Consider the following 12,810-nt stretch of genomic DNA (forward strand, 5'->3'; position numbering starts at 1 on the left):
TGGAAGAGGATCACACCAATCAGTACTGGCTAAGGTCCAGCCCTATAGGCATGTACTGAAGAACTAGATGTGCAGTGTTAGCCTAATGTTACTGATTTAGCAAAGTTGCTTGCACTAGGAGGTGGTGTTCCCAAACTGCTGCTACTGTAGGAGCTGGACTTAACATTACACAATTATATGTTAACTCTAGAGCAAAGCAGGAGCACTAAAGAACTAATCAGAAATAAAGTAAGGACTTTAAAAAGATGTTTGGCTTTACCAGAAGCTCTAGAAGAAACTCCTTATCATAGCTAGTGTCTTCTCCGTCAGGCAACGCAGGAAGGAGGCAGAGGTATGAAGCCACCCCATGTAGTGTGTTGGGACTGTAGCAAGGAAGAATCAAAATGTTTTAAGATCATCCTTATGCAAAACACTGTTCAACAAAAGGAGGGAATTAGGTTAAACAGATCAGGTAGCATAGGGGGTGGGATGAGGTACATACTATAAGATGTGGGTGGAAAGGTACACATAGAAATTTACCTGAGAGGGCCAAAACATTTAATTAGTGCTTCTCGGGTGTCCACTGCCGCCACATTGGAAAGTGCAAAATTATACAGCTCTGGAAAGTGAGCAAAAGCTGCCCTCTGCAAAGATACAAAAATGTAATCACAATAATCTAGGTTTTATGGAGAAAACAAGAACAATCCTTGCACAATCTGGAGATGTCAATCATTTGTGTGTACTAAAATAAAATCTCTAAAATCATGGCACTTTTACAGTGATACCTTTAATCTGGGGGAATCAAAAAGTTACTTACCTTTAACAAAAGCTTTGAGACAATTTTGGATTCACATGCTGTTCATCAATCTGTAGCCTACTGGTTTGGAGCAGTTGAGACAAGAGAAATACAGCACATAGGATATCTGCCTTTTAGGGACTTGTCATAATGCAGTCTTTTTATGGATCACATGAAAACATCCTGTTGCTTTAAAAACTGACTTGTGAAGGGAAATTTAGTTTTTATTTTAGTGTAATCAAGGCACTATATTGCTCAAGCCTCACTTGGAAAGCTAGATCATGATTTTTTTTATTATACAGAACCATACACCATTACTGACTCCAACTATATTACATGATGTATTGAATATCCGAGAATCTAAGGCACTATAAATGAAAAATACTTATTTTTGCTGAGACGAGAAAGAAACGAGGTCTCTGACAAATTCTACTTTTTTTAATCTTCCTTACTGCACAGTATTTTTCTGCTGCCTGAATCGCATATTAGAAAATAACATGGTCTTGCACGCAGAATCTGAAGATAGTGGAAAAACTGTGGGCATTGTGAATTTACAGACAATGTAATTATAGCTCATAAACTCGTGTACCATGGTTGGTGAGCACAAACTAAAAGGTTTTATTTCTTTCAGTGTTTTTTCTGCTCCTAGACACTAGATGGAAGATTAGTGGGCAACATAGAAGTCAAGAAGAGGTTCAGCCTGAAAAACAATATCCTACACTATTTTCCTGCGCAGAGCAAAGCACCCTCTATGGATCACCATCAGGCATCAAGGAGGATGCAAAGACGGATACATAAAAATAAAGGTGCTTTAGCTCCTTAGTTTTGCAGTAGCAGACAACTGAAACTGCAGAAGCAGTTCAGCAGACAATGAAAATTTGAGGAGTGTTTTTTGTTTTGCCAATTGGAGTATCAGCAGACACAAAGCACGTGATGAACATCTTCACAATAATTGTGAGAAATTTTCTTTTTCAATAGCGATTTCTTGGTAAGCGTAGAAATCTAAGGTGAAATACTGTACAGTTATAAATATCTTAGCTAAATTCTAATTTATTTAAAGAAACATTTTTATCAGAGTACTATGAAACAAAATAGTTCTATCAATTATTTTGTGAATAAAGGCTATCCTCAGCTGTAAGCCCCTTGATAGCAAGCATTAAGACGATCCATACAATTTAAAGTAACAGCTTATGCTCACAGGTGGGTAAAATACAACATTTAAAGAGCGAGCCAAGCCACAGCTGTGCCAGGGACTTAGATTAGCCCTAAAAGTCAAAGTTCAAGCGAAACCATTCCTTGTGTGATTTGCATAATTGATGACATGTATAAATACGACAAAACGTCATAAGTTAAAAATAGCTCAATATTTTGTTTACATTTGTGTTTCAATTGAATACTTTGAGTGAGCCTTGCTAAAAACATAATTTCTAAGTGAATTTGGAAAGACTGAAGAAAGAAATGCCTTGCATTTTGCAATAAATGGGCCTAGAAATACATTTTTGTTTTGTTTTACATGAATGGTCCATACAATTGTATATTTTGTGCAACACAAAAAATTTATTACTTTGAACAGGGCTCACCCTGAGCTAATGCGCTACTATATACTCCCAAGCCTTCCAGGTAATAAACGAAGCAGAGTGTGGTAAAGTGGTTTGTCCAGGATCATATAAGTTGGCGTAGTAGAAAAATTATGCAAAGTCCCATAGTATGCAATTCACCAGAAAGAGTTATCTTGCCTTACCTCTAGTGTAAATGAAACAACAATATTTTCTGTATTTCAAGATCTGAATGGGTGCAATTCAGATTACATGTTACAAAAGGTGACCCATGTTTTCCATAATATACAGCTAAATATAAATAAAGCAAAGTATTCTAATTAATTAAGGTTGTCCAAAGGAAGTAGAACACCTCAACAGATGTTAAGCAATAGATCTGCAAGACAATATAGTTTGTAAATGGGATGGATTTGGGATGTTCAGCCACACATTTAACTTTTTTTATTGGTTACATGAAACTGCATTTTTAGTTGAAGGAGAAAACAACACACAAGACTATTTATGCTCATACAGATTGATAGTACTGCACTTCATTGATCAGGAGAATATTTTTTCCCCTTTACAATACTCCATGAGAGGAGGGAAGCCATGCCCTGGCTCACTTGTGGCCCTTCATTCAAGCAAGACCTAGACATTTCTTCCTAGGCAGGTTCGAGACTGACTTTGCTAGACCACTTACAGGTATGAATCCAAGAGCAGCCCTTGACCTCAGTTTTTGTGCAAGTTTTAAAGGCCATATATTATCCAAATAATATGAATCAAATTAGTTTTGCCTCCTGAAAAGCAGCACACGGTGCAAGTAAAACGTAAAGAAGAACCAGTTAAGGTACTGATGCAATGTCAAAGCAGAGGTTTCTGACGCGAGTTGTTCCATTTATTGTCATGTACTTTCCCCAAGTCATCTGTTGCCGGCATACACCCATATTGGGTGACCTTACCTGTAAGGACGTAATTCTGTCGTAGTGTATGGTGGTCATTTCGTTCTCTGTCAGTGCGTTCCCAGTCTGGTCATTGATCTCAAAGCCTGCATAGAACTTTAGCATATCCAAAAGCTAAAAAACGAAAAAACAAACAAACATTTTTGAAGGTATTTTCAGGTCTATCAAGATGCCTGCTCTTGTAAGGTAGAAATAACATTGCATTAGCACAGCACCCTAGGTGTGCCATAACTCTGAATTCTTATTCCTGAAAAGAAATGTAATAGGTAGAGTGGGCTACAGCCTAATTGACAAAAGGAACCTCAGATGAAATCAAGGCAGAAATTGGGCACTGTGTCTCAAACATTTTCCTGCTTCAGGTTTACAGCGAGTGTCAGGATATAGTGTATGTATGAAGGAAAGGGCGTTACAACCATTAAATGTCCTGGTGAGACGATCTGCTGCACTTGATACTGTAAGCTACTACATCACAGAGTAGACTGTCCAACTTGATGTAGACCCCACTCCAATCAAGACCACACCACCATGCTATATCCTTGTAAGTGGCTTGCCTGGTCTAGTACCAGAAAATCCTTAGTAAAAAAACCTCAAGGGTTTCATTTGGTGGTTGAAATTTATAGTTAAATTTGGATTCCCCAAGGCCTATTCCTTTCCCTGGCAGTATTTTGAGAGTAAAGTTAACTGCTACATGCATTACTGTGTAAGAATAATAGGATTAAGTCCCACTCTGATAAATTAACACTGACAACTCAATTATTATATCTCAGAGCGCCTAAGCAGATATTAATGCAAGACCTGTGCCTCAAAGTATGTTCCAACACATTAGGATGTTGGAGGGTTTCTGCCATATTATCTAGAGAGGTACATCTAAGTTTGTCTGCCTATAAGGTCCCTGTATTCTTCTATATGTGACCTGGCAAGGCATGCTTATTGTTGCTATTGCATTTGTAACAGTCATGTTCATATAATGCTTTGGGTGCACAAATGACCTTATTGGTAGTAATTGTGTTTAACCAATCACACTAACTGGAATTCAACAAATAGTTGGATGACCAAGACTTACCTGGCAGAACAGATGCCCTTCCTTCTCCCTCCTGACAAGGTTTGCCAAATACCCATGGACCACCAAGTGGGAATCGTCCAAGAGAGTGTTGAACCACCGCCGTGTGGGAAGTAGAGCCTGCAGTCAAAAAAAGCAAAGGTAGTTAGAGACAGAACAGACATCAGTGTCAAAAGTAAAAGTTACATTAATAAATGTCAATTACTGTTTCGAGGCAAGTCATACCTCCAAATCGATCACTAGTTCTATGAATCGCTCGCAGTAATGTACGCTGTCCATCGACACTTGGCCTAAATGATGAAAGGAGGACGGATTACTTTTTATTCACATACGATAGTCCAGCCCACTGAACAACCTACAGCCACATCATTGACTCTACTTTGTCTCTATCATACTGGTCTTGGTTTTTCACATCTGCATTATTTGGGTGAGACAATGGAAGGTCTTTTTCTTCTTTCCTAAGATAATCCTTTTCAAAATAGCAAAACACGCATGCAATGACATTACATACACCCCAATTATTAGTACACATTAAACCATGATGTTCTCTTGAATCACTTGCTTGAGTTTCTTGCACCATCTCCCAAAGACTGAAGCAATGACTAAGTTTAAATAGCTATAATTGGTAGACAAAATAAAAAAAAGGAACCTAGTAGCATTACTGGCTGGACCAATCATGATAATTTAGCCAAGATGCAAAAATATCATCACAATGTTCTGGTGGGTGCCTTTCAAAAAGAATTTCAAACTTTATAAAAGTGCTATTAAGTAAAGGATCAAAAGGATGGGAAATAAGTGTGAGAGAGAGGCAAGAAGAAATCAAATCTATATGCACAACCCTGATCAACATTAAGAGTCTTGAACTCTTCAACCCTGGGGATATTAGTCAGAACTTCCTGCAACCTACTATCCCTAAGCCCATTTATCCATCAGTTCATAATTTCTTTCTTGACAAAGGTTCTTGCATATTTTCCTATCTAGACCTCTGATTGCACCTCTCATGTCTTCACAAAGTTGTGGTGGAGTGCTTTGCATCTAGGCAGGTTGTGTATGGGGGTTTCCCATGTCTTGATTACCCCTTCTCCAAATAGGCAAAAGTGTATTTCGCAGATTGAAAAAAAATCTCTCCTGTCTTCGATACTCTTGGGTTTGACTTCTTCATGCAGCATGCTGAGCTGGGGAGCCTCACCTCGCAAAGTCCCCAAATACTGCAGCACATATTTACTGGTTCCTCATTACAACAGTGAAAAGATTTAAGAGGCCCACCAGGAAACCAAGACCTAAGAAAGCTGCAAGCCTATCCTCTGTTCGTATACTCACTTCATTGCCACACTTGGGAACACAATGCAAACTTGCTGACACAAGGTTTTTTTCCCCAAGGATTTGCTATTCGTGGCTGGTGAGTCATTTTTAGGGAAGATTTACCATTCTACAACGAGACTGGTTTTAGCTATGTTTTAATTTGAAGAAGGGTTGGGGTAGGTCTCATGTTGATGGGGAAGTTATTCCCCATACTGAAAGACAAAGAGGTGGCTTGTTTTCTGTTTTCCTTATTTTTGCAAATTTTTTGGTATCAGTGTGCCGGTACCTTGACTTCATAAATGCCACTGCTCCCCTGCGATTGATATTTTCTCTGCCAGTTACAGAGGGTTGGCGGTTCTGATGTTTGCGATACAGCTAATCTTGAAAACGATGCAGGCTTGGAAGGGGAACCAGTGTAGTTTCATCATGGTTGGAGTTATAGGCCCAAATCTATTTAGGCATTTGATGAAAGGTGCTGTGACATTTAGTATGCCTTTCATGAGAGCCAGTATGTTTAGGAAAGTACCCTTTTTGACAAGGTCACTCCCACTTTTTGCCACTGGTACTAAGGTTATTCGACTGAAGGTGCACTGGGTTCTTGCTAACCAAGTCCCCAGTGCCAGTGTTCTTTCCATAAAACAAGGTAAACTAATCTAATTGTGCAGACACAGCACACACTTTAGCACCCCTGTAAGTCCCTAGTAAATGGTGCCCATGGTAACTACTGCATAGGTACTAAAGAGAGTTCCTAAGGGCTGCAGCATATATTATGCCACCCTACAAATTGCATGCAGACTGCCATTGCAGGCTCTGTGAGTAAAAACACAACATATCACTGCATCTAACACATGTAAGTAACCCGTACAGCAGGTTTTAGAGCACTAAGGTAGGGTGCATTATATTTTATTGGAAAACATATCAGCATGAGCTGATTTGCCAATGTGATGTCTAGTTTGATTACTAGATATTACAAATGAACAGGGAAGACATCGTAAGGTATGTAGTGGGGTAGGAAAGTGCCCCTTCTGGACATAGTCACCCTCTAATGTATTTCTTGTTGTAGGAAAGTGCCCCTTTTGACATGGTCACCCCACACTTTTGCCACTGGTACTGAGGTTTTTCGACTGAAGGTCCCCAGTGCCAGTGCTCTTTCCCTAAAACAAGGTACAAATGCTAAATCTGTGCACAACTGGCACACACTATAGTACATCTGTAAGTTCCTCGTAAATGGTATCCCTGGTACTAGGGCCTGGGTACTAAAAGGTCTCTAAGGACTGCAGCAAGTATTGTGCCACCCTAAGTGACTCCCCCTACAAAACTGGAAACAGCCTGCCATTGCAAACTACATGTCATGGTGAAAGCTATGAGTGAAAACACAACATTGCAAACACATTGTATGCCCTGCCCCAGTCACTGCATCTACTATATGTAAATCACCCATACAGCCATGCTCCCAGGACCTCCCACTGACTGAGCCCCCCCGTTGGGAGCACCCAGACTTGTCCTCACGTCGCCCTCTGCAGCCTGTTTCCACGTGGTCCCCATTCTAAGCCAACCGTGTAGTGCACATAGCACCGGACCCATCCAGCACTTCTGTGCCCGGACGACCTAGGGGATAGATAAAAGTGAACTGCTGCTGTTTCTTGTGACCTTGTTTCCCTAGCACTGTACAACCTAAAGGGGATCCTTGAGAATTGAATGCAAAGACAGCTAAGCAGTAAAAGTACTTTAACCAAAGAAAGTCATTTACCGTGTAAAAGGGCACTTGAGCGAATTGTTACACTGCAACAGTACTTATCTTCTTTTTAAATCTTTCTGGTGTTGAAACATTCTATAGAAGTGACTATACTTTTCTAAACATTGGTCTTAAGTTTCTTCTTGAGGGTTTGTCATATTTATTGAATCTGCGTGTTCAGCAAATGGTTAGCACAATCTTCTGATAATCCTAAACTGCTCGTCCACACTATCACAAAAGAGAGCATTTGAGATTATTATTTTAACCCCTTTAAGCCAATAAGGGTCACCTGGACTATCTGCATAGTGTCCTCTTACATTCAGTACACTACATCGATATCCAGCTTCCTAAATTGGTGGATCAGCAGTCACTGGTCATTACAAGTTATACAGCTACATAATGGCTTCATTGAAACCTATGGTGTTTGGTATCAAACACCTCGTCTTAACAAATCCATACTTACACCAGTGTTGGATTTATTATGACTTGCACCCAGAGGGCACCTTAGAGGTGCCTCCCTGAAAACCTACTAGTCCACTAGTGTGCTGGCTGACTAGTATTGGTATGCCCTGGCCTGCCACCACGGATGAGTTTCTCACCTCCTGGAGGTGAGAGCCCAGAAACAAGACCTGCTCCGGAGGAAGGTGTTAAAAACCTCCTTCAGCAGGATGGCTAATGATTCTGCATACCAAGTTCTTCAAAGTCCCTGCTGCCTTTGATATGTGACCCCAGTTTCCCCCACACATGGAAAATGCTACCCCCTGTTGTGAGGCTCATTGGGCATCAGGATGGGTGAGAAATTAACTGTACTAGTAGGCGTGCTGCATTACCAGGCTAGTCACACCTCTAAGGTGGGCTGCCTGATGTGCTCCATGAAAGAAGTGTTCCACAATTTAGTTTTTGGTGAAACTGGGAATTCTGGGACACGGTTATAGTCACTCACCACAGGAAGTGTTAATACAGGGGGGGTGGAGTCACCCCAGGGGTATGTAGCCCATTGGCTACTACCCTACGTTCCCCTATACACCCCGAAATTAAGTATTTAGGTGACCCCTGTAGGACGCTGGCTCTTCATATGGCATACCAAAATTAGGTATACTGTGCAAAGAGCCCAGGTTTCCTTTAATAGTGGAAGGGAACTTGCTCTAGCAATCCCAAGGAGCTATTTTAGAGGGTGGTGTGTCCAACAGTCTTAGGCTTATCAGAGAGGAGTGTTAGACCATTTTGTCTGCCACTTCGGACACCTGATCTCTGTGAACCACTTTGGACTCTTGTCATTTGATGAACTATCCATAGGAACTTTCCACCAGGACATCTATTCAGGTCTTCCTCATCAGATAAGGAAAAAATAATCCTCCTCATCCACATTTCGCCTATCTCTTTCCCCCAAAACCAGTCTAATTGTTTCCTGTACAACTGCCTGCACTTCCTTACTGACCATTCTCCTAAATAATTCCTCCTGACTGGAGCCCTCATTCTGATTTTCAGTCATATTTATTTCCAACTCACAGTTGTAAATTGTCTTTTCTTTCACCTCACCTTCTTTTTTCTACATAAATTGTAAAATCTTTCTTACTATTTTACTGTTATTTCATGTTTTACCCTTGTTTTTCAAGAAAATATCTCTCCCTCAGTGAAAACGAAGCACTATTGACCTTTCACGACAAAGAATGCACCTACCAGACGTTACATTGCCATGGAAAAGGCTTTGCATGCCGAATCCATTAGAAATAGGCCGCAAAGCATTTGTTCATAGCAATGTCTGTATTACGTAGCTGTGTAGCATCTTATTGGCGGGATGTAGATCCCCCACGTTTTAGTCAATGGTTCTCACGGCTTCTATCTATTTATCATTTGGAAAACAGCCTATATGAATTAAAAGGAGTCACAGCCGGGAAAAAGGGCACTAGAATTTGGGCACCCTTTGCTGCATGGCTCCTGGGCCGTGAGAATACGCTAGTTAAAAAATGAATAATATATGGGACCTCAAGGGTTACAGATCATGATAACTGATTAGGAAGCCTCTCTCCTTTTGTAGGTATAACAATATTGATGTATTCATGTATCTGTGCGGCAAGCATGTACCCAGCTGTGTGTTCAAATAAAAAAAAAAAAAAAAAGAAATAGGCTGCAAAGCAAAATAATGCCCAACTTCCTCAAGAAAACGACCTACACGCCGTCAACGCCATTCAGCGATTACAAATAAAGCATGCTACACTCTGACAATTACGGAGCAAGCGTGCATGTGTTCTCCAATATGCTTCTTTCAAGCGCATGGAGAACAGCCAAAACCCCTTGCACTATGAAGTGAAATCGATGGATCTCTACGCTCGAGCCAACTCGTAGCTCAGCGCAAGACCAAGCGCATTACCAAAATAACAAGTGCAAAAACTGTTTTTACTGGCTCGTAACCATCAATTAAAATGAAAAATTATAAATCGTTTAGCAGTTATGGTTAAATTCAATACATATATATCAAATAATACTGTTAAACATAAAAATAATCCTTCAACTAAAAAAAAAAAAACACATGTAAAGACAACCTTCTTTAAAAATACCCACAAATTGGGTAAAATTAGCCTTATATATACACCAGCTTGTATTCAATCAATCATTAAAACATTCTAAGCAAAGATCTATTTAATTTTCTGCTCAGAAGCGGCAAACAAAAGAGGAAGAAGATGGCGGACATGAAGTATTTATGCGACTGGAAGTTCTAAACTACATTGTGATTTATTTATTTTTTAAGTTCGGTTTTGAAAGCTTTTAAGGTTGCTGCTCAGAAGAAGTGAATACGAGGTTTATGCATAATGCTGGCCGCCTGTCTTGCCAAAAAATCAAATATCTGGAGTGCAGTAAGTCACAACAGAATGTGTCTGAACACGGCTTTTATCCAAAATGCATGACAGCATTTGCGAGAAGAGGATAATAATAAAATATATAAAATAAAAATATAGCAAACAAATCTGTGAAGACCTGGGCTTTTATCTATTTTGACTTAATTGTTTTATCTAGTCCAAGAGCAGATGCACTTGATAAGTTATGTGCTGGATCCAATATAAAACATACTATGCCTGTACATGCAAACCCAGGTAACACAAGGAGGCTTTGAACAGAGTCCTAGTTAACAACTGCGACTGAACGATTTTCTCCCTGTGCATTTTGGGAAATGTAGATAATGGGAGGCTAATGCTGGCTGTCAAATGCTTAAATGGAGGAGGAGTTGGCAGAAAAATAACCCAGGGCCAATCAATTTCATTCCGGAGAAGGCAACCAAAAAGTGGTTAAGACAGTTTATCTGTCATTGGGAGGACCTAACCATTTTATCTCACAAACAGAACAATGGTATCCTGACCAAGTCCTTTAAATTTCTGCACATTCACTTTTCGTTACAAGCAGTGTTTGAAGTTGTGGAACTCGCAAATACTTCTTTAAACTTCGCCAGTTTCAATAATCACAATGATGGTGAAGTTTTACAATGAAAAAGGGCCAGTGTTGCATGGCGTCTATCCATCTTCTGTGCAAGGTTGCAAATGTGCTGCCTGGCGACTTATTATTATTTTTCAGCTGTGCATCAAAAGTTTTTTTTTTCCTACAGCCAGACGTTCCATGGTGGAATTTACAGCAGCGGAAACAAAAATATTATCCAGCTGGAGCACGCCTGAGTGACAATGAAGAAAAATAATTCCCTGGAGCCTGATGGCATATCTATGCTGGGATGGGACATCTATCAGCAGAGAATAGGACTGGCAAGAGTGAAACTCCACCTTGGGTGAACCTGGAGATCTGCACTTATTTAGAAGTGCAAAATTCCTTGACTTCACATGGATTTAGATTCACTTCGGTCACCAAAGTGCCCAGCCGAAATGGCACATTACAGAGGAATGCAACACACTGGATTGGGATTGATTCCTTACAATGGAGAGGTTTGGGAATGGCGGCTAGGCTTTATGTCAGCAACAGATTATTTAAATAGTGGAAGGCTCAGGCATTACTAAGATCTCCTCACAGAAGAACAGAAACTCTTAACACCGTTTGCGATGGGAATTATTAGCATGTGAGACTGAGAATGACAAAGAACATTAATACAACGAAAGGTTTACCTGAATGGGAGATCGATTTCAACACAGACAGGAATTTCTGGATTAAACTGGAAAGAAATCTTCTCTCTTGGTAAGCCCTGCAACAAGAGAAATTCCAGCATGATCACAAATTATGTGGCAAAGCTAGAAGACTTTTAACACAACAACCTGCGTCATCCTGAAACACGGTATTGGAACACGAGGATTTCTTGTGGCAAATACTCCCAAAGGAAACAACACGAGGTTTAGTACCATAAAAACGTTTAAAACATATGGTCACTGAAAGTAAAACACAAGAGACACATGTTTTTCAGACAAGTGGGTTTAAGAACAAAGTGTAAAGCTATAAAGATATTGCGGATAATTCTCTGGAGCAACAAAGCGGGAAATGGGTGTCCCATAAAGTGGTAAATATTATTTTGCCAAAATGGAGCCAATTTAGAACTGTTTCACTGACCCAGTAAGAACCGTATAACAAGGTACCCAGGTGCCATCCAAACTAATCCTTCAATTCAATCGCACCTCCTTCCTGGAGATCCACCTCAGACGCAAAAGTTGGGCAGTGGGATGAGAAAGCATCTAAGCTACATCACGCCAAATCTACTCGACACGACGATTCGTTCCTTTACGAAAGTCTTCCACTAACTGCGTCTTTATTGCCCTTTCGAGCATTTTGTGCCTTCAGTAATATACTGAGCCGTAAAGATATAAGAAAGTGTTTATGTAAAGGAGGTTGAGGAGTAGTAGAAATAATATGTTTTATAGAGGACTTTTGCACTTCTGCTGTTTTTAAGTAATGTAAATAACAGGTTTTGTTAGTACTCATTTTAATGGGGATCAGTTCACTGCCCTTAGGAGGATGAGCTGCCCTTGGCTGGATTCAAACTCCTGAGCTTGAGATCACTGCTTATTTAAACAGCAGGCGTTCAGCTCACTGAGCCACCCCGTTAGCTGGTAGTGGAAGTGTAAGGAAATGCCTCCTTGGCATGGTTACCCCCTGACTTTTTGCCTTTGCTGATGCTATGTTTTGAATTGAAAGTGTGCTGAGGCCTGCTAACCAGGCCCCAGCACCAATGTTCTTTCCCTAACCTGTACTTTTGTATCCACAATTGGCAGACCCTGGCATCCAGATAAGTCCCTTGTAACTGGTACTTCTAGTACCAAGGGCCCTGATGCCAAGGAAGGTCTCTAAGGGCTGCAGCATGTCTTATGCCACCCTGGGGACCTCTCACTCAGCACAGACACACTGCTTGCCAGCTTGTGTGTGCTAGTGAGAACAAAATGAGTAAGTCGACATGGCACTCCCCTCAGGGTGCCATGCCAGCCTCTCACTGCCTATGCAGTATAGGTAAGACACCCCTC

General features: G+C 40.5%; 1 protein-coding gene across 1 annotated transcript in view; it reads right to left on the reverse strand.

The window, feature by feature from the left end:
• The window catches only part of AQR (aquarius intron-binding spliceosomal factor), a 576,085-nt gene that overhangs the window by 481,296 nt on the left and 81,979 nt on the right, over positions 1-12,810 (reverse strand). The window contains exons 9-14 of the mRNA XM_069208869.1: positions 11,470-11,546; positions 4,555-4,619; positions 4,333-4,449; positions 3,270-3,383; positions 520-623; positions 260-362 (exon numbers count right to left, since the gene is read on the reverse strand). Of these exons, the coding sequence (XP_069064970.1) occupies positions 260-362; positions 520-623; positions 3,270-3,383; positions 4,333-4,449; positions 4,555-4,619; positions 11,470-11,546 (580 nt within the window). The remainder of the gene's footprint in view (positions 1-259; positions 363-519; positions 624-3,269; positions 3,384-4,332; positions 4,450-4,554; positions 4,620-11,469; positions 11,547-12,810) is intronic.

The sequence above is a fragment of the Pleurodeles waltl genome, chromosome 9, assembly GCF_031143425.1.
Source record: "Pleurodeles waltl isolate 20211129_DDA chromosome 9, aPleWal1.hap1.20221129, whole genome shotgun sequence".
NCBI lineage: Eukaryota > Metazoa > Chordata > Amphibia > Caudata > Salamandridae > Pleurodeles > Pleurodeles waltl.